General features: G+C 34.4%; 1 protein-coding gene across 1 annotated transcript in view; it reads left to right on the top strand.

Moving 5' to 3' along the window:
• The window catches only part of LOC150105846 (lysosomal cobalamin transporter ABCD4-like), a 42,705-nt gene extending 23,246 nt beyond the window's left edge, over nucleotides 1-19,459 (top strand). The window contains exon 3 of the mRNA XM_090394376.1: nucleotides 14,146-19,459. Within this exon, the coding sequence (XP_090250502.1) occupies nucleotides 14,146-14,473 (328 nt within the window). The 3' untranslated portion in view covers nucleotides 14,474-19,459. The remainder of the gene's footprint in view (nucleotides 1-14,145) is intronic.
• The last annotated feature ends 4,352 nt before the right edge of the window (nucleotides 19,460-23,811 follow it).

Below are 23,811 nucleotides of genomic sequence, written 5' to 3'. Positions count from 1 at the left end.
GCCATCTGTTCCCTCCACTAATTTTTCTCAGAACTCATTTTTCTCATATCTGTGGTATCTACTCTTTGATCATCTGTTTTATTTCCTCTCGGATCCATAAAGTAAAATTGCTTCAGACACTGTCATATATTACTGCTTTAGTAGTTTGACTAATTTCTCTCTTTTTCGGCGATGTGCCACACCTGGCCTTGTCTTGTAGTCCTGTTATATCTGGAGGCTTCAACTCTCTGAAGATCAGTCACTACACACACACACACACATACCTCATTGATGGAACTTTTTCTAGGAACTTTACCTTCTATTACTGTTCTGAGAAGTCCTTTCAATGTGTCCAAAATGTTTTAACTTTCTTATGTCAATATCCTTAAGGAGCCTTAAAATTCTATTTATCTTTTCTAACACCCCATTCATTTGTACACCTTTCAGTATATGATATCCTCAACAGCCTTCTGTAACACCACGTCTCAAAAGCAGCTATCCTTTTCTTATCTGACTTCTTTAGATTCCAAGTCTCACATCCATAAGTAGCTGTTGGAAAAACAACTGCATCCAAAATCCTCAACTTTGTTCCTATCCATCTTTCCCGATTTTAGACAAGTCTCTGACTGTTGCTTTAGCCATTCCTAATCTTCTTCTGACGTCTTCTGAACAGCAATTCTTTACATCAATAATGGATCCCAGGTGTTCAAACTTGCTGACTTCAATTCTTTCTCCATTAGGTACACTTGTTTCTCAGGAGCTTCCCTGTTTGTATTTCCTTTGAGTACCATGATCTTTGTCTTGCTAGGATTGAGTTGAAGTCCTCTGTTATTACTGATCTTGTTAACTTTATCAAGAATTTGTCCTAGTTCTTCCTTGTCATTACAGAGGAATACAGTATCATCAGTATACCTCAGATTACTGACCAATCTACCACCTATCCTAATTCCTGTCTTGAGCTTATGCAATGCTTCACGCATGATGTCCTCCGCATATATGCTAAACAAGTGAGGAGAAAGTAAACATCCTTGCCTAACTCCTTTTTCAACCTGAAGCCAATTAATTAATCCAACACCTGTTCTTGCTTCAGTTTCTTGCTCCCTGTACAAGTTGGCTGTCAACCTGATAGTGTGTTGAGGAAAACCCATTCTTTTCATTACGTCCCACAGTTTCACATGCTGAACACAGTCAAATGCTTTAGAGTAGTCTAAGAAACACATTACCAGAAGGAGTCTAAATTCTTTATTTTTTTTATGATCTGTCTAAGGCAAGGAATCTGATCTCTGGTGCCCTTAGCTTTCCTAAAACCACTCTTTTTCCTCAGGCATCTCTGCCTCAACTTTGGCCTCCATCCTATTTAGCATGATCTTCAATATAAAATTTTGTGACCAAACCTTGTGACATACTTCCTCGTCTGGTATTTGAGGCTACTATGGAGTACAAGACCTAGGGAAAGACCAAGATTAACATGGCATAAAGTCCTTAGAACTGCATTGGACTTTCAAAGCTGTTGACATATGAAAGAGCTTGCTTTAAACAGAGAACGGTGGAAGAGAAGTGGGGGGGGGAATTATATACCATTAGTTTAATGTTTTACTAATTTTGTGCTTATTCCATATAAATTTGTATGGCTCTGTATCATTCCATCTCTTCCTAATTTGCTTATTCACTAAAAATTGTGCCTAAACAATTTAGAAAGGAATATACATGTAACCACACTAAAGATGTTTTAATAAAATTAAACTGTTAAAATGAAGATATTGCTGTTTATGTATTAAATCATCTTCAGTATAGAGCATATCAAAACCACATTGTGTCTAAATATCGGAAATATTGTACAAGTTCTAAAGGAATATACATGTAACCACATGTATTTTCTCCCTCCAGATCTACAAAACTTAAGTACAGATCCCTGTTCTATTCCTATGATTTCTCAACTGTATTGTAAAAGTAAAAATCTAATCCTGAAAGTCTCTATTTGCCTAAATCCAATTTTCTACTTTCTTAATTTTTCTAAGGGCTATCTTTAAGCAAGTCAGAATCTTATCTGGAATACACAGTATAGAAATTTCTCTTTAATTTTCATATTCGGTTTTATTTCTCTTTTTATAGATTGGAACTGAGATCTCTACTTGAATCACTGGGAATTAGACCTTGTGTCATTCAATCTGAATGTTGCTGTGACTTGGTATGAAATTCATACCTTCATATTTGAGTACTTATGGTTATATGTCATCTAATCCAGTTGTGTTCACATTTCAAGTATCTGATAGTTCAAATATTGATATGTATTCCTCTTGAATATTTTCTATTACCATTCTGTTGCTTCTTATTTCATTTCATTCTTTCAGTTATTACTTCAGACATCCAGAATATCTTTATTTTCAGTTTTCATGTTATTTTATCATTTTGGATTCCTTTTAATCTTTCCTCCATTTCTAAATTTTTTCGATAACATATAGAACATTTTTGCCACATTCACGGTATTTTTATTCCATATTCTTACCAAAGTCTTCCCATGACTTGTTTAGCTACTTTACACATAACCGTCTTACATTTTCTCTTTACTCTCTCATGGCTTCTGACTAACTTGGTAGACATTTTTGTCATGTTTTATTCCTTTTCAGGACTATCACCCTGTATGCACCATGAAGTTTGGATTTTTATGAACTTACAAACAACTTTCCCATATGTTTCTCTTGCCAAATCAATCAACATTTTCTTCAGAGTTTGCCACTGAAACTCCAAGGTTTGGTTTCTGTTTACAAACTCTTTCATTTTTTTTTCAGTAATATTTGTATATTTGAGTTTACAATTCATTTTTGAAACTTACTCATTTTTTTTTTAATATTCTATCCTTATTTTTTCTTTTTAATATGATATTCAGTTTTCTTAAAGGAATATCAGAGAAAATAAACAGAATGGTACATAAATATAACTTTAATTACCGCCTTTACATCCCCTGCAAAATTGAACTTGACTACTCTAAGCATCCCCCCCCCTTCCTTCCCCAGCTCACTGTGGAGTGTACCAAATCCAAACACCTATAACTTGTCATATGTAGGTGAAACAGAATGCACAATTCCAATCTGGATAAGAACACCAATGACACATCAAATTTAATAATTATGCTAAATTATGACCTTCTGATCACACTCTGGATACAAAATTGATTGGAAAAGCACCTTTTCCTTACATCATACAAAAACTTGGTATGAAAGCAAATTTAAAGAAGCCTGTGAAATTTTAATCAACCACCCTAATTTCAATAGCAATGATAGCCTACAAATCTAAAGTATAATGGATGGCACACATTCAATTTACATAACTTCCGTTTCAGGTTCTCCAGCAATCTCCTGTTTGGTTTTTCTAGATCACTTCAACTCTTATTTCAAATACTCATTTGATCACTACTAATGTGTTTTTTTTTTTTTTTTTTTTTTTTAACTGTCTGTGATCTTTAGCCATATAAATAGGACTCTAGATTTGATGTCACTCTCCATATAAATAATTTGATGTCAACTGACATAACAAACTGTGTATCGTTAATATAGCTAGTGTCTTGATATGTTTGCTCCAGGGATGTTGACCTTAATATGAAGGTTAAAACATGGTTAATTATCATGGTTTATATTAAATTAGTTACTGTCTCCCATGATTGAACTGCTCGTTACTGTTTGTGACACCTGGGTGTCATGATGTCAATCACACAGTTGCAGTGATTGAGAATACAGGGTATATATATGAATAGAACAGGTGATGGACATGTTAAGGAAAATTAAAAGGAACAGCATTGTGAAAAAGAAAAAGGTGCATTGTTAATGATTCTCTTCTGAAATAAAAATAACGCTAAGAGTGAAAGGGGTCATTGTTTTTCTTATCATTTAAGTTCGTATTGAAAAATTAATTTACTTTTAGTAATCATGTTATGTTATGGAGATGAAAGGAAAAACCATACAATGTGTTTATGGAAATAATAACTGTCAAGTAGAAAAGGAATGTTCCAAAGTAGTTGTGTTATTGTTGATTATTAATACATTTGATTTCTGCCTAAATAGACACTAAATGTATCTACAATAAAATACAGGTATGGATTATCATTATTTTCTTTTAGGCATGACTACGTGGAAGAATTATTTGTTGCTGCTATTTTATCTTCCTCTTGAGAATATTCTCCGGGATTAGATTGCTCAGGAATTGCATTGAAGCATTTTAAAATTTAAGGACCAGATTAATCAGTTGACATTTTGTGTGTGTGTTTGATTCATAGATCGAATATGTCAACTTTTTTCCCCTACAGATAATTTAAAAATATTAGAAAAGCATTGATCCTTAATCAGGGTTTGAAAAATTTTGTACTGACTCACCAGATCACCAGACAAGCAAATATTTTGCTAGTCAGATGTCAAATGCCTTAGTAAAATTTAAATAAATCACTGTATAAGCATTTCCCCCATCCAGTACACTAGTCATCCTATTATAAAATGTAACGAAGTCACTAAAGCATGACCTTCCCCTAAAAAACCCATGCTGTCATCAATCCACATTTGTATTGTCTCTAACCAGCTTCTCTAACACTGGCCTATAGTTTGACGCTGCTGATTTGGATTCTCCCTTATGCAGTGGCACTATTTTTTCTTCTTTCCACTCTTCTGGGATTGCTGCCAGACTTCTGTTGAACAATGAAGTCCAGGGTACAGTCAGCTCTTTTGGGCATTCCCTTAATATACATGGTGATTTCCCATCCAATCCCACTGCTTTATTAACATCAGTGTTACTTAAAATTCTAAACACTTCCCGTTCTTATACTATCAGTTGTCTGTCCTCTTCATATTGCTGTTCAACACTACTCTTAGTCCCCCCCCTACATGAAATACAATAATAAAATACTCATTAAACATTTCCACCATATCTTCAGCAGATGTGACTCTTGTTCCATTTACTGCAACTAAAGTCAGCCTTCCATATTCACTCTTTCTTCTGCTAGCAACATAACAAAATTCTCTAGGGCTTTGCTGCTTCAGCCAATCTCTTTTCATATGCCAATTTCTCTTTCCTTATTACTCTTGTCTCTTTTCTAGCTTGCGCCTTATACTTCTCATGCTGGTGATGAGTACCTTGTTCTTTATACCTCCTCTATAACATCCTCTTTCTCAGAAGTTACTGCATAATTCCATGATTCATCCATTTCATTCCTAGTTTATTTATCCTCTGAACCTTAGGAGTACAATCTAACATTGTTCTCAAAAATTTATTCCAGACCAAATCCCAGGCACTACTGATTTCTCTTCCTTTCAACTGATCAAGCCAATGCACATCACCAGTCTGTTTCCTTACTTTATTGTAGTCCCCTGCTTTGTAATTCCTCACTTGTTCCTTGAAGCTTGTACCTGGCTCGCCACTTCCCACATCAAACCACATGATATGAGAAGTTGCTCTATCATTACCATATGAGATATCATTAAATCTAACACTTGAGTCCTGCATGTTGCCTCAACTACATGCTGCATAAGATAATTATCCCTGAACAGCTCAAGTAACTCTATCTCCTTACTCACATATATTTTCTGCTTCTAGAAATGTCTGTACATTTCAGAATCTTCTTCCTCTACATTCCCTGGCCTGTAGCAACATCCCACTAAATATCTAAAATTTGTGCTAACCTCAACTTCACACCAAATGGCCTCAAAGTCACTATCATTATTGCTTTCTTCATGTTCCACATTGAGAAGGTATAACTATTCTGAAATCATCAGTAATACCCCGCCTCCTTTTATATCTTTTCTGTCTTTTTGAAAAATGCTATAGCCATCACATTCTATTTCCATAAGCATGTCATCCTCTGTTAACTACAATATGTTTCACTGACACCAATGATTTATTCCTAATACTCCTTGCATTGGTATATAAACATGTAGCTTTCCCCGTTCCCCTTTCCTTCCCACAATCACTTATCCCATCATTCCAGTAATTTAACTCTGTTGATCCCACTGAGTCTTCCTTTGTCCCTTATCTCACAATTTTGGTATCTTATACTCACAGTCCCATCTCTAGAAAACAGCTCAGATTATACTTCAAACCAAACTAAAAGTAAAATAGCATGCAGAGATATTTATTTAAAAAATTATAACTTATATTAAAAGTTTTTCCATTTCATTTTCATTAACTTCTGTAGCATTTTTCACTTCACTGAGAACTTTATCTTTGTTTGTAATAACAGCAGTGCAAGGTAAGTTTAGCCTGTGCCTATCTCAGTGTGTAATACATCATCGTCACTAAAAACCTTTGTATCTAATGTACTAGGTTCATGCATCTTCTTTTCACTGGAATTAACAGTACCCTTACTTTGAATTTTGTCTACCATTATTAGCAACAATAAAATAATAAGCAGCTTATAATTCACAGCAAAATACAAAGAGATGTAGCAAGCAACGACATTGCAAACAAACAGTTCACAAGAACTGCACGTTGGTTGATTTATGAGAGCATCATGTTGCTAAAACTATCGTATGAGTGAATTCAGCATCATATAAATTGATCATAATTGAAAAGCGACATATGAGTGGATAATGAGAGCAAAGTGTCACAATGCAAGGTATTACTGTATATCATAATTGTGTGTTCAGTTATAGACTTGATCAATTTATAAGCTTTTGTTAATGCTATGAGTTATTTTTACCCTGGGTAACTATAGTGTGGAAGCAAAATATGACTACTTATGTATTAGTGTATTTATTAGTCTGTGAAACATGGAGGGAAAAAAAACTAATATTTTATTAGTGATACTTGATCATTTATCATTATTTATTACTAATACATGATCATTTTTCACACACATTTTCAGTTCTAATATTTACAGTATGTCTTAATTCACTTTTATGTAAAAAGAGCTAGTTTCTTCTCTGCCATTATGAACAAACATTGAAGGTAAAAATATTTGAAATCATAAACACTCTCAAAATAAAACCCTTAAATTTGTCTTCATACATTAATTACATTAGTAGGTTTTTTTTGGCTCAGAAACATTGTTAGATAGACATTGCCAGTGAATGTTATATAATGCAGGAGCAGCTCAGAAAACAATCAAATAATATTTAGGTTATATTTTTAGAATCAGTATAAAGAAATTATATAATTTGAAAAAATAAAAAACCATGATACTTATTTCATGTTTCCATTAATAACCACTATTAATGTTTCAAATTCTGCATATTTCATCATTGGGAGTAATATGCCAATTACCACTGTCTGCTATGCATTTATTGTAGGTTTCCATATCATGATTAGGTGGTTACTTAGGTAAACTGGGTGCTCTCCAAAGATAAAATGAAGTGCGCACATTCTATCCTCTTATTTTCATTCCACTTTGACAAAATTAGCGATAATCAATAAAAGAGGCATTCATAAGGGCCAGCATGCCTCCTAAAAAATTGACAATTAAACTGAACTGCTCTTCTGTTTTTTTTTTTTTTTACATGTGAACTAGAAATTCTCACTCATTACAGACAAAGATGAGTCTTTTTTAAGCTCTGACAATAATTTTAATGCATGTTTATTAATGAATGAGTAAAAGGGAATCTTTGTTTCATATAAATCATCATAGAGTGCACTTAAAACGAGCGCTGCAAGTGCACTCTATGATGATGTCAACTTAAATCTGAAAGGAAGGTTGGTATCTGATATTCCTCATTTGAAAACAAGAAACAGAGTCTTGAAAATTGGAACTTGTAATGTGAGAACATTATATAAACTAGGGAATTTTGACAACCTTATACAGGAAATAAAAAGACTTAAAGTTAATGTGATGGGAATTAGTGAAACAAGATGGCCTAACATGGGAAAACTAGAGAAAGATGGATTTACATTTGTATATTCTGGTGGAGAGAAGCATGAATATGGAGTGGGTTTCATGATTAAGAAAGACATCTTTAAATGTGTAATGGGGCTGTGGCCCATAAACGAAAGAATAATACTTATTAAATTAGCCGCAAAGCTTTTTAACATCATAATTATCCAGGTTTATGCCCCTACGATGAATCACAATGATGAAGAAATAGAAGATTTTTATAATAACTAACAAAAATCTATAGAATATGTAAAATCAAATGAGATACTCATAGTGATGGGTGACTTGAATGCAAAAGTTGGAGAAGGGGAAGAAATTCCAGTTGTTGGAAAATTTGGACTAGGTGACAGAAATGAAAGAGGTGAGAGATTGATACAATTCTGCATTCAAAACAACTTGCGCATAATGAATACTTTCTTTCAACATCCAAAGCGCAGACTGTATACTTGGATAACTGTATTTGTATAAGAAAGCTGTATAAGAAACCAAATAGATTTCATAATGATAAATAATAGATACAAAAATAATATAACCAACATAAAAACATACCCAGGTGCTGATATAGGTTCAGACCCTAACCCTGTTGTGTCCACTTTAAAAATTAAACTAAACAACATTTCTAAAAACAATCATACTGAAAGACTTGACTTCACAGCTCTGAATATACCTGACAACATAATGGTGTTTAACTCAGAAATTAGGAAGAAATTAGATCATGTAGGATATAAAATCTAAAGACAATATATTTTGTAACACAGAGGAAATTGAAAACAGGTGGTCAAATTTTAGAAGTGCAATATATAAGACAGCTAACGAGGTTATCCCAAAAATTAAATACAATAAGAAAAAACTCTGGATGACTGAATCAATACTAGAACTTATGAATGAAAGACGAAAAAAGAAAAGTACACAACAGTATAGAATACTCAGTAAAATTATAAAAAATGAATGCAGGAAGGCTAAAGACAAGCGGCTAAATGCAAAATGTAAAGAAATAGAGGAATTGGACAAGAAACATAATAGTAAAGAAATGCATAAATCAATCCAAGCCCTGACAAATAAAAAGAAAAATTTCAACCATAATCCTTGTATAAAAGATCAAAATGGAAAAATGCTACTAGAGACACAAGATATCATAAAAAGATGGAAAGAATATGGAAAAGAACTGTTTGACTCTGATCGCACAGACTCACCAGATATACAAAATATAGATGGTGAACCAATTACATATGAAGAAATAGAATATGCTCTAAGCCAAATGAAAACAGATAAAACGCCAGGCCCTGATCAGATCCCTATTGAATTATTAAAGAAAGTAAATGAAAACACACTTAATGACCTAAAGCTTATTCTTAATAACATCTATGATGATCTAAGGAAATCCATCTTTGTCACTATTCCCAAAATTCCAAGAACTTTTGAATGTACAGAATATACAGGGTGTTCGGGATAAATTTGACAGTTTCGTAAGGAAAAAGAAAATCTTCTTTGTATCTATTAAATTTAATGAATTGACAAAAAAACATTACAGGCAGAGTTAATTACAATACTATCAACAAGATTTACTCAAAATAACCACCATTAGCATCGATCACAGCTTCAATTCTGCTTCGGAACCTCGAACAAGCTGATGCTACAGTCTCCCTGGGAAGGGCCGCAAAAACTGTTTTAATTTTATCCATTAACTGGGCTTTTGTATTACTGGAAGTGCGATTGGTGTCTTTTTCAACTGCGCCCCATACAAAATAATCCATGGGGTTAAGGTCTGGGGAGTTTGGAGGCCAAACATTTGGACTGGTGAAGTCGTAGAAATTTTCAGACAACCATTTTTGACTTTTCCCAGAGGTGTGGCAAGGGGCCGAATCCTGCTGCCATACATACGGCCTACCATTGGCTACCCTTGTTATCCAGGGCTTGACTACAGTTAGCAACTCCACGAACAAAGCCCGAATTCCAATGCCAGGGTTCTTCAACACCTGTTCCTGCAGATTTGCGAGGAATTCTGCTGTACGAACGCAATCAGATCGTCTGCTAGGGATCTTTCTTCTTGCTACATCCTCGTAGTCACCATTGCAAGTCTCTAGTTCATGCCTGATTGTTTTTACTGTATTCAGGGAGCATTGGGCAGCAGTCGTAATATCCTTATTTTGATGGCGGGCACGAATCATCATGATACAAGTTATTCTCTTCCATGATTCAGGTGGGTTCCAGCTATCCATCCTTTCTGACATCTTGTATATGAATGAAGAAGGGTCCAAACTTTTAAATGAAGAGAAGTGTGTGTTAATACATGTAACTTACGGAAAAATATAATTAATTATAAATATGTCAAATTTATCCTGAACACCCTGTAGACTAATAAGTTTAAAAAGCCATGTTACAAAATTACTACTGAGAATAATCCTAGAAAGAATAAAAGGCACTTTGTCAGTAGAAGTAGAAGACACTCAATCAGGTTTTCAAAAAGACAAAGGTACAAGAGAAGGAATCTTCAATTTGAAAACATTATGTGAAAGAAGCCTTGACAACCAGAAAAGCATTATCTTTGTTTTATTGATTACACCAAAGCATTTGATTCAATAGATCACAAGAAATTAATACATATCCTACAGAATAATGGGTTAAAAGGAAAAGATCTACGTATAATTGCAAATATATACTGGAATCAAATGGCCTCAATAAGATATAAAAATACATATTCTGGCAACTTTGAAATCACAAAAGGAGTAAGGCAAAGATGTGTCTTATCACCCTTACTGTACCATATATATAGTGAGCAAGTTTTTAAAAATATTTCAGAACTGAAGGGTGTAAAAGTCGGAGGTAGGAACTTCAACAACTTCAGGTATGCAGATGACACAGTTCTTATAGCTGAATCTGAAGATGATCTTCAAAACTTAATCACAGAAATTTACAACAGAAGCTTAGACATGGGACTAATTATTAACCTAAAGAAAACAAAGTGCATGATTATATCAAAAGAACCAATAAATAAGAAACTGAACATAACTGTTAACAAAAAGAAAACTGAACAGGTTTAGTCTTTTATATATTTGGAACAAATGTTTACAGACAGAGGAAATTCCCTTAAAGAAATAAAAAGAATACAGATAGCAAGAAAAGCCTTTGCTGATATGAAAACTGTTCTAACATCCAGAGACATTAATATAGACACAAGAAAAAGATTAATAAAATGCTATATCTGGTCAAGCCTTCTCTACAACAGTGAAACTTGGACTCTAAATAAAGAAGCAGAGAAAAAATTAGAAGCTTTCGAAATGTGGACCATCAGAAGAATGTTGAAAATACCGTGGACAGAGAAAATGAAAAACGAAGATGTTTTAAAGAAAGCAAAAATGAAAAGAACATTAATTAAAATAATTAAAGAGCGAAAACTTAAATATTTTGGACATCTAACCAGACAAGAAGGCATTCAGAAATTAATATTAGAAGGGAAATTGGATGGAAAAAGAAGGAGAGGTAGACCCAGAAGAATGTGGTTCGAAGACATTGAGGACTGGACTGGCTTGAATTACCAAAAATGTTCCAGAGCAGCCAAAGAAAGAAAAAGGTTCCGTGACATGGTTGCCAACCTCCTTCTAGGAGATGACACTTGAAGAAGAAGAATATATAATTTGTGTGCGTGTGTATATAATATATATATATACACTATAATAACAAGATGCTAAAAACTTAACATTAAGTTTTAAGTGTGTCATAGTGAAGCACCAAATACATAGACATGGGCAAAGAACCCTGTGTTTAATTAAAAGGAGATGATATTAATGTTAACTGGCTTAATCCATGACCAGATTAATACATTATAACAAAAGAATAAAACACCTCCAGTGGTGCAAAAATTTTCTGCTACACGATTAACACCCATCCTGTACTATATCTATACAAGCTGTCCTACTCATCTGTTGTTTACCAGCATGGAAGCAATTCTTTATCCAGCCTATCCTAGCCATTATCCCATTGCCTTCAGTTCATCCCTCTTGAAAATAATGAAAGTCATTAACAACCACCTACCTGGAGACCCACCAATTAATAACACAATCACCAGTATGGATTTCACCATTCTTGTTCCATAACAGATCTCTTAGCCAACTTTATTCACCTTTGGACACAAGTCAAAGAAAAGTTTAGAGAAACTTGTGATCACTCTTTACTTTTACATTTTACATAGTTTTCTTCCAGGCTATCATTGTATGTCTGTTTCTGCCTTTTGTAATTTTGCCAGTTTCCTTTCTGATTGTTCATTGCATGTTATGGTGGAAGTTTTCCTCTTATTAGATTTCTCTGTTGATAACCAAATTAACTTCAGTTCTCTGAAGTTAATTTGGTTATCAAATCATCTCTACATTAATTGATTAATGACATCCTCTCACTAATCTCAAATTTTTCCCATAATTTTGTTAATGACAATACAGCTGTGTTCTTCATTCCACAGACTTTGTTGCTCAAGCGAATTAAGTTTCAAGATCTTCCATAACCAGTATCTTAAACACTGATCTCTTAACCATTCTCCAGTTGGATGAGAATAAGATGTAGTGAATTTAATGCTACCAAAACACAGTCCTGTCTTTCATCTCAGAAGAAGAAACTTACCTTTCTCTACTGGACTTTACTTCCTCATGTTTTTGATAATATTCTAATTTTTAGTGAAGATCATCTTTCTCTCTTTGAGTTGACTTTCATATCTAGCTTTTCTTGGCATAGCAGCAACATCACATCCATGGCCTCTTCAGTCTACAAATAAACTTGATGTCTTCTTTCATTCAAAACACAGCTTCTCATCTGGACAACACTTTATAGTATAAATCCCAGATCAATCTAATTTTAGAATACTGTTTTCATATTTGGGGTGATGCACTAAAATCTCTCTAAGAATGCTTGATGTTACTTAGAAGAGAGAATTCTGCTTTATAGATCCTCTTTCACTCAAATTCTCCCCATTCACTTTCTCTGAGATGCTCTCTTCTTTTATTTTCATGGGTGGTGCTCCATCACCATTCATCCACTTTCTTTTAAAAATGGAAAAACACAAGCAGCTGCTCATTAACAGCCATACACATTTCAGCTTCAAACTTAATGAATAAATGTCTCCTCTTTCATCTACTTCTGTTCTTTAAAATAGCCTTTCCCATACTGCTTTCCCTCCAGCTCTTCAAGTATCACATTAACAGAGTTCCTTCTTTCTTCCTAATCATTTAACATGCACAGTACTGTTATGTTATAGCTGTGGGGACCTCATGTATGGCATTGATATATAAAGCCTGGTTGGCCGAGTGGTTAGCGTATCATCCATGCCCATGGCGGGATTCAAACCCACATCCTTTTGGCTGTGGGTTTGAATCCCACCATGGGCATGAATGTTTGTGATTGTCTGTGAACTACTAGTGGTAGTGGTTGGCAGTAGATGCTGTTGGTGTAATTGCAGTTCATTGTAGTTGGTGAATTGAGTGGTGGAGACAGAGTTGTAGAGTAGGTGCCCTCCCTTGATGAGTCTTTGAACTCCCCAGAGGTATCACATAATAAGAAGAAGAAAGGGAAAAATGATAATAATAAATAAAGTACATTATTGGCAGTCCCCATGTAAGTTCATGATTTGAAGTTCAATATTATTTAAATTTCTACAATACAAGTAGTCCATAATAAATATTGAGAATGCCTGCTATAAAGATCACCCAGTTTACAGAAATAACACTGATGCAAAATAAAAAGATGACAAAAATTTTTGTTGAGACCTATATATTCAAAATTTCATGTATTATGTGCAGATACCAATTATCGTGTAATTACTGTGCTGTGAAACTCTGAAATATGAGGCTCTATCTTTTCCTCAAGAGTTTATGGACTCAATCGGAAATGGAATTGTTTCTTTTTTAGTGAAGAAACATTCCTTTATTGTTATAAATTTTTATTATTAAAAAAATGTATAAGTGTAAAACAAAATTGATCATGACTTACAACTTCTTTAAAACGTTCACTATGGTGATCATATGCTGTTTCAAATAGTTAATGAAGTAATTTTGTTTCATTAAAATTTAGACGAGAAATAGACAAAATATAGTAATTTTAAAATAGAGTATTTATCATTCACTCATAATTTATAAAACTTTCGTGCACCATTTGTCAATAAACACTGATGACTTATCAACCCTGACCATTTTTCCATGTAAAAAGCATGGATGCATGTTTTTAAGTAGCAAGTCTGGCAAGCTAGTGTGAACTAGTTATTTTAATATGAGATAAGAATTAATACTCTTTTTGCACAAAACTTTATATATTTTTAATTTTTTTTTTTTTAATTTCAGTGCTCTACATTTTGCACATTTGAGCCATCTTTTAGAAAAAACACATGGATTAGATTCACATGTGGAGTGGAATTGGTATGATGTACTTTCTCCAGGAGAAGCACAGAGACTAGCTTTTTTGAGACTTTTCTATCATCGTCCACTGCTGGCTTTTCTTGATGAAGCTACAAGTACAATTGGACAAGATATGGAAGAAAAGCTTTATCGGCATTGCCAAATTTTAGGAATTACTTTAGTCAGCATAGGCCATCGCTCTAGTCTTCGAAAATACCACACTGTAATTCTTCATTTGGATGGTCAAGGAGGATGGAGTCTAGAATTATCTTAGAGCTATATGCATAATTGTATTTTTTTTAAGTGTATATCATTCCTTCACACTATCTGATCAAAACTATCTGGATGCCTACTCATCCCAAATCTCCCTGGGAAGGCTTTCCACAATATTTTGGTAAGTTGCAGCAGTGATTCCTTCCATTTTTCCAGAAAACATTAGTGAGGTTGGTCATTGTTTCAGGTGATTTAGCCTGACTTGTAATCAGCATTCCAGTTCATTCCATAGGTGTTTGATGGGGTTTGGGATCAGGATTCTGTGTGGGGCAGTGAAGTAGTTCAACATCCATCTAATCAAGCTATCAAACCTTACTTTGCAGACAGGGATATTGTTGTGTTGATACAGAAAAGGGCTTTCACTGATGTCATTACAGGCCACAGCATTAAGATCATCACTGGAACTAGAGTGCCCCTCTCGAACTATGAAAAACAGTTCCAAACCATGATGCCTCCTCCACCTGACTTCATGGTTGGCACAACACATTCAGGCACATAGCATTCTCCTGGCATCTGCCAAACCCCACACTCATCCATTGAACTACCAGATGATGAAGCGTGATTCAGCACTCTAGAGAACATGTTTCCACTCTTCCAGAGTCTAATGGCAACAAGCTTTACACCAATCGACAGCACTGTCCTTGTTGATGTTAGGCTTGTGTGCAGCAGTGAATCCATGTTTTTTCAGCTACCGACAAACAGTTATGGTGTTGGCATTGAGTGATTTAAGCAAGGACAGGCATCTTTTTTTTTTTTTTTTTTACACCACACACTTAAGCACTTTGCGATCCTACTATGTGATTTTATGTGGCCTATCAGGTCACAGTTGTTACTCCAGTAATATCTGTTATGGTTAATCAGGGACATGTTGAAAGTTACTTCAGTATGGCCCATTTTACTGTTAATGTTTATCTATGAATGTTGCAAGACCATGTGCTTCCTTTATTACCTGCATGAGCCATGGTTCTGATGTATATAGCCATATCCACTGTTATGAAGGGATGTTCGGATAATTTTGATCAGATAGCATAAATGCCATAAATCCACTGAAAAAGATTTATGACAACATATAGTGAATATATCAAACTCATTTACTATCACAGACGACCACAATACCAATATATACTGTTGTCCAAAACTAAGGATGAACTACATTTTTACCTGTATATGAAAACATTTTCATGACTCCAGCCAAACGTAGGGGTGTGCCGGCCATATGTGCAATGTGTGCAATGCACACAGGTGCCAAAGAGGAGGAACTACTTAAAAAAAAAACGTTTTTTTAAAGTGATTTTTTTATTGGAGGGGGGGGAGATGTAGGGGCGCCAACTAAAGTTTTGCACACAGGTGCTGGACACTACTGGCATGCTACTGGGTATAGGGGTATCAAGTAAAGTTTTTCACACAGGTGCCGGACACTACTGCCATGCCCTTGCAAACATGGATATAAATTTATTGCCAACTTACATTAATAAATTATATTACACAAAAAATGTGTTATAAATTTCGTACCAATTAAATTGCAATACCTTTTTGGCAATACGCTACAGTTTTCTGTATACATTAATTTCCTAAGGACATAGTTAAGGAATTAATGTATACAGAAAACTATGTAGAGAGACATTTCAGTATGGAATATGTCCATCCTGAACTGCAATGCAGCTCTCACAACTGCGCATTCCATGCTTAGCACCAAGTTATTCAGGAGTTCTTTAGGCAAACTGGCCTACACCTTCAGAGCAAGGATAAGGCCTTGTTTGTTTTCTGGAGGGGAACTTTGAGCAATAATGCATTCCCTATTGTGTTCCAAATGTGTTCTATGGGATGGAGATCTGGGGCGCATGCAAGCCACTTGATTCAATTAATATCCTTGGTCTCCAAAAGTATCTCCACTTCTCATGTACAATGTGGTATGGCATTGTCATCCATAAAAATGAATTCTTTTCCTACAGCACCATGGAACAATGGAGCATGACAGTGAAGAACTTCATTGCAATATCATTCACCAGTCATATCCCTTTTTAGCACTTGTACCTTGGTGCGTCCATTAAGCATAATGCCTCTCCACACAATGACCCCAACACTGCTGTATCTATTCCTTTCAAAAACATTCTCGTGATGGTAAGCAGTACTACTTTCACACCAGATAAAGTGTTGTCTAGAATCAGAAGAAAAACTAAAAAGACTCTCATCTGTGAAGAGTACATTAGTCCATTGGTGTCTTGTCCAATTTTTATGGCTACAACACCACCGAAAACATGCTCTACGATGAGCTGTGGACAAAGGGATGCAGATTACATGCCTTCAGGTGTATATGCCTAATTGTTGCAGACATCTTGCCACAGTTTGTCGAAATATCTACGTACATGTTCTTGAATGGAGTCGACTTGTAAGCTGATCTGCTATAGTGCGTCGATTATGTTTTGCTGTTATAACCAAAAATCTGTCTTCATGTTCCTTGGTAGAGCGAGAGCGACTTCTTTAGCAAATGTCTGGAATACATCCCATTGGTTTGAAATGCTGCCTAGAGCCTGGATACAATGCTATGTGAGGTTCCAAACTCTCTGGCAATCAGTAATTCTGCAGCCTTCTTCAGGAAATCTTCCCTGCATGAAATCATGTAGATGATGATTTGATGAGACATTACAAGACATCCAAGTTTGCAATTTTATTCCAACACAGTTCGTTTAGTGCAGCCTTTCTAAAAAAATTTTGAGGTGTACCTACATTCTACTCAAAATTGTTAGTTATATAAATTGCTACAAGCTGATTTGTCTGAATTTGTGGTTATAATCTTCAGAAATAGTGTTTGTCCTTAGGTTTTGGACACCAGTGTATTAAAGAAAATTAATAGTAAACTTTATACTATAATAAAATTGTTTCTTTGGTTCTTGAAAATTAGTTATAGAGAGAATCAGCATATTACATCGAATATATATATGCTGTTGCAAATGAAAAAACTCATAATAATATATATAAAACATGAAATAAATGCTTTAGAGGTTGTGAATTTACACACTCAGGGTTAGTTTTTAGAAATTTAACAAATATATGTAGAGATTAATTACTGTAATTGTAAAAGGAAATACAACAACTTAAGAATCATGTATAATTAATTTTAATCTGCTCATTCAAACCAACCTCAATGTAGGATTAAACCTTGGCACTGTGTAGGGATACTGAGCATTTCTGAGGTTTCTTTAAATTTTCTTGTAAAATAATTTCTTGTCCAAATATTTGCACATTATTTAATCCAGTGCGTTTCTTGTTTTTGTTATGTGTATGACTGTTGGTTATTAAGCAGTCTGTCATGTGTAATTGGTTTGAGTAGTTTTTAGTTTTTTTTTTTTGTTTATACAAGTCATATACCCTGATGGTGTAAGTTCAATGACTCATGAAACTTTTTTCAGTTTGATAAATTTAATTCCCATTAACAAATATGGTCTCCATACCAGAAGTCAAATTGAACATTTGCGAAATCACAGAAATGTTAGACATCAATTTGTATATAGTATGATACGTGAATCATCTAGTCATTGAATTGTCACTTCTGTTTCTAATTTCACCTGCATTGTCAGCTTGAATTTGCAAGTAAACTTCTTGTATGAAGTTGAACCAATACAAAAAAAAAGGAAAAAGGATTGATGATCAGTATTATTGTTAATTATAAATTGGTGTGTCATCTTAGGAATCCACCAGAATCATCACAAATATACATTCCCTAAACGTTCCATTGATATGTGTATTATTTATAACACAATAAGTAATTGCTACAAATCTAAATTTTGATGATTTTTTTTTTAATAGAATATTTTAACAGATCTAAGATTCTTGTATTTTTTATATCTGTATGCATTTTATTATCAGTTTGCTTTGTCTCCACCCTTGCCAATTTTGGATATGGATGACATGATCACATTTTTGTTTCCAGTCTATCTTTTGTGCCTGAAAAGGTAGTAGACAACTGGATATAATTATGATCATGGTGAACTAATTTATTGTCAGTAACTGATAATAAAAGTGACCAAGTTCATTAATTTCATTTAAAAATATATATATATATTTAACTAATTATGAGCATCTATATGTTCATTGGGCATCCACAGATGCTGTATGGTCACTCCAATGCTCAGTGATGTGCCACACCAGGCCTCGCTATGTAGTCCTGTTGCATGGTTTTCTGGAGGCTTCAACTCTCTGAAGACCAGTCTCTCCACACATGCATCCATCCATCTCATTGACAGTCTACCCCTTCTTCTTTTTCCAGGAACTTTACCTTCTATTACTGTTCTGAGAAGTCTTCCTTCCATCCTTTCCGTGTGTTCAAAATATTTTAACTTTCTTCTGTCACTATCTTTAAGAGTCTTAAAGTTCTACTGATCTTTTCTAGAACCCATTCATTTGTATGCCTTTCAGTATATAAGATCCTCAACAGCCTTCTGTAACACCACATCTGAAAAGCATCTCAAACTACTTTAGGTTCCAAGTCTCACATCCATGAGTCGCCATTCGAAAAACAAACTGCATCCAAAATCCTCAATTATGAGCATAACTGCTTAAAATAGCTAAGGTCGTGTGTTAAGGATTTTCATGACGAATGACCTAGTTCTCAGTTATGTTTGAGTTTTGATAAACATGACATAATCTAAAAACATTTACAATACCAACTTTTAAATTATTTGTTAATCATCAGAAGCATGTATAAAAGGGATTTATATTTATACACATTACTGAACAAATATCGAGACAATATAACTGGAGAAGGTGGCATTCTATATTTAAATAGGGTAGTTTTAGCCTGTGCCCTTCAGTAAATCAGCTGGAACAAATTATTTACTTCAAGAATTGCGATTTACTTATTACTTATTACTAGCAATATTTTTATTTTGATCTGTTATAATAGCAGAACAAGTTTTGTAATCTTACTGTTGTGGAAAATGTTAATTTAGCAATAATTCTTAGTAATAAAATAAGATTCAATCATGTTTATGTATATGCATTGATTATGGAGTAGGAATACATAAATATCATAATGAATGAATGCAAGTACATTCCCAGGTGAGTTTTGCTGGTATAAAATGCAGGGTAGCTGAAATGGCACATAAGTGGACTTTTCTCTTAAAATATTCAGAGTAGCACTAATTCAAAATGCATTTATTTAATTATAATAAATGAATCTTGACATATATTGATCCAGTTTGTAATCAAAATTAATATAATCATGTAATAATGCTACAAAATCACTTATTCCTTTCTAGTTAAATATTTTGAAGCTGATGAGAACTTATAAGAAAACACAGCCTTTGGCATCAGAGTTGCCTTAGTATTACATTACTTAAGATACAAACTTTGTGCAGGATTCGCTATGTTCACCTTTTATTAGTGACAGAAATCAAGCATCAGATCATAGGCCAGTCTGTGAGTGTCAGGTGTTGTGGTTCAAGTGTTGAAGAGGTTAGTGAGATCCAGAATTAAGTTGACAAGAGTAGCATTTTCTTTGGTGGACAGCATGGATTTGCTAAAGGAAGGTCATGTTTAAGTAATCTGCTTGCTTATTGCAATAAGATAAGTTTATCGGACAAGAAAGATGGACATAGATTTTGCAAAGGCTTTTGATAGATATGGTAAGTTGATAGTTAAACTAGAATGGAGGGGATTAGAGATTGGCTGTCTGATAGGTATCAGCAGTTTGTGTATGGTAAAACAATATCTCAGAAGAGGAAAGTCACTAGTGGTGTACCTCACATGTCTGTTTCGGCCCATTGCTTTTAATCTCCATGTTAATAATATCGGGGAAGCTTTAAATGAGGATATTCAGTTTTGTTGGGAAGAACTATGAAAAAGTAGAGCTGATGTAGCTTTACAAGAGCACTTAATAGACTGTGTGAATGGTGGCGTGAAGTTCACAGGAGTGAAGGTGCCAGTTCAATATTGTAAATTGTAAGATTTTAAAATTTGGAAAGTGTGAAGATGAGATTTTAGAGTATACACTTGGTGGGGATATATTGAAGATGTGGAGGAAATAACAGATCTGGGTATGATGGTGTATAGGAAACCCAAATTCAGAGAACACAGTTTCTAAAATTGTGAAGACAACACTGAATTCTGGCAATGATGCAGAGGATACTGACTTGCAGTAAGGGGATTCTGGTTCCATTGTATTAGAATAAAATTTTAATAAAAATACTTTTGAGGGGTGTGGGTTTGACTCTATATGCTTAGAGCCAAGATATTTGCCATACTATTAGAAACCTGAAATAAAGAAATGCAGCTCAAGTACAATATTTGATCAGAAATGCTTAAATATGGTGGTATAAACGTTTTACATTAGCTTAGCTGCATGATCGGAGGAAATATGCCATAGTTTCCATTTCATCATTACTCTAAGGCACAGGCCCTGACTACAGTTCCCATTAGCATTTACTAATGCTTTTTATTCTCTATAGGGAGTAGGCAAGGCCATTTTACCCTATCTTTTGGAAACTGAAGAGGGACAGTTCAATCTCCACCACTAGCCAATCATAGATAGCTATCTAAGACATTAATTATAAACAGCATCCGATGAAGAAAGGCAACTCCAATACTGATGATTGTATTCTCAAATTCTGTGATTCGTTTCGAAATAAATAGAGAAGTATTGCTATCTCGTGGTTTCTAACCCTAACGCAGTATTTGTCTGAAATAGTGTGGGTTTTACAATCACTTTTCTTGAGTTTCTTCGAGAAAAATCTTGCCTATGTCCTAGACTAACTCAGAAATGGTTCGAAGAAACGCTTAGAAAAATTCCTCTAGTTGGCGACTGGATTCGAACTAATAATGACTTTCTTTGGGCAAACTAGCACTATGGGGGATGCAAATACCCCTTCCACAGGGCTGCACAGGCCTTAGTTGCCATTTATAGAAAGGAAAATAAAAATGATTGTGAAATTTAGAATTTTTCTACTGTGTTCTAGTATGACAAATTGTTGAAAAATCATGGGAATATAAGAATTTGTACGTAAGTTTTGTACATCTAAAAAAGCATGTGACAAGGTACCAAGAGAAATACTTCTGAAAAGACTACGATTGAGTGATGTAAAGTGGGCATTGTATCAATCAATCAACAGATATATTTTAGTTGTAAGTCAGCAATTAGAGAGGTACAGGAAGGAAGTAAGATGAAGTTTTGAGACAAGGGTGCACATTATATCCATTCTTATCATCTATATGGATGACATCGTGCAAGAAAGTGCCATTAAACCTGATATCAGAGATAAACTTATCTCCTTACTTTATGCAGATCCTACTCTGCTGAACAAATCCAATGCAAGAATTCTTTAAATTGAATAACTGTTGTAACAACGTGTAGCTCAGTGGAAGTGGTGTTTGCACTCAGTGCTAAACCTCCCGAAAGTAGACTTCGAGTTGAAGTCTAGTCGCTGGCTAGAGGAACATTTACTAAGCCTTTTTTCGATCGGTTCCTGAGTTAGTCAATCAGGCAAGAGTTTTTCGTCCCTTAAACTCAAGAAAATCGACCGTGGAGCCCACACTGTTTCAGACATTAAATACATATTGTGTTACAGACCATGAGATGGCGGCACTTGCTTGCCACCTTCTTCACTGTGTACAGATTAATTAGTGATAGCCTTGGGCCAGCTATATCTCTGATTGGCTACCAGTGGAGATTGAACTGCCAATCAGTCTCCAAAGAGTTAGATAGGGCTAAAACAACCTCGCCTACTCCCTACATGGAAATAAAAAGCATTAACTGATTTTTATTTATTTATTTTTTTTTTTTTTTTACAAAAATTGGTATGAAAATCAGCAATAAAAAAAAGATCAAAACTGTGATCATAGGGAGGGACATGTTAAACTTCAACTACATTTTCAATGAAGAACCTATAGAACACTGAAAATATTTCAGCATTTATGTACAATTAAAATGAATAAATTTATATTGAATAAGAAAGAAATTGGGCAAGCACTAGCAGTATACAAGACAGTGTTCCAACAGTTTTTACTTATTAACCTGAGAGCTGGGTTAGAAATAAAGCAGTTGATCAAATACTAGACTGGTGTTTCTCACTCTTTCTTTAATAATCTCCCCACTACTCTAAAGGACTTTAATCAATTTTTTTTTTCTAATCATCCCCTCTAATTTCCTATAAATTATTTGCATAAAGGTTTACTGCACTCAAAGGGAGGAGGAAATTGCTGTATATCTATGTAAAGGAAGACTCTAAAAAAATAAATCCACTAATGCCTTTTATTCTCTTATAGAGGAATAGGCAAAGCCTATTTTAACCATATCTGGCTTTTCGAGACTGAGTGGGCAGTTCAGTCTTTACAAAGGTGGAAATTATCTTGTTCATATTGAATGACCTATATGAACTACTGAGATTTTTTTTTAAAATAGATTTTTATTATTATTATATTATAAACTCTATGGATTCATCATGGGAGGACACACCATTTCAGAACTCGCCCACTTTTCGCTTTTTGTCTATGAACTGCCTGTGTTCTCATGGCCGATTTGCTTGTAAGCAGGATGAAAAATCCGAGTTTATGAAGAGAAAAAACCTTGCTGCTTCCATATGAGATCGGCTAACTCACCGTCAATCGAATCTTGGGGACAGTGTCCATTGTTCTTCCAATTACACTTTTGGAGGCGTGTTAATGCAATGAATTTATTGTCTGTGAATCATTCTATATGCCTTAAAGGGATATTCTGTTATTTATTCATGATTTTAAAATTAAGTGTATATATTAGCTCATGTGTTATAAATATCAATTATTTTTTTGTCCGACAGCGTTATCTTGCTGGCTGATGTGGTTTCTAATATTTTTTGTACCAAAAACTAATTTTTCATCCAAGGGTGATATTGAACCTGTTGAGAAACACTGCACTAGTCTGAGAAAAATTACGAGAGTGAACAGGCAGCTTCAATAGCATTAAGATGAAGGCAGTAGCAAATCAGTTGATTCCCATACACAATTTTTCCTCATATGAACAAATGAACGTTAATGAGCTCTATAGGGAGCTGATTTCCGAGATCATCCCTCCAAAAAAAAAGTGCTAAAAAATAGACAGAAAGGGGGAAAAAAAGGTTAACTAAAGGTTTACATAACATTTAATAAACAAAAAAAAAGAAATACTGTACAGAAACATAAAACGAATCTCGCAAATGCAGAGATTGAAATTAAATATAGATCATTTAACAAGCTTGTGAAGAACGAAATTAAAAAGGCAAAGGAAATATTCTTCAATACTGAATGCACGAAATGCGTTAACGATCCAAGAAAGCAAATTGAGATGTTTGAATTCATTTCTGGGTAAGCAGAGAAAATGAAATTTTCGGA

Source organism: Typopeltis vanoorti, chromosome 6 (genome assembly GCF_054136105.1).
Source record: "Typopeltis vanoorti isolate ZY-2024b chromosome 6, IOZ_Tvanoo_1.0, whole genome shotgun sequence".
Lineage (NCBI taxonomy): Eukaryota > Metazoa > Arthropoda > Arachnida > Uropygi > Thelyphonidae > Typopeltis > Typopeltis vanoorti.
Note: the sequence above shows the minus strand (reverse complement) of the source record. Positions and strands in the feature narration are given on the sequence as shown.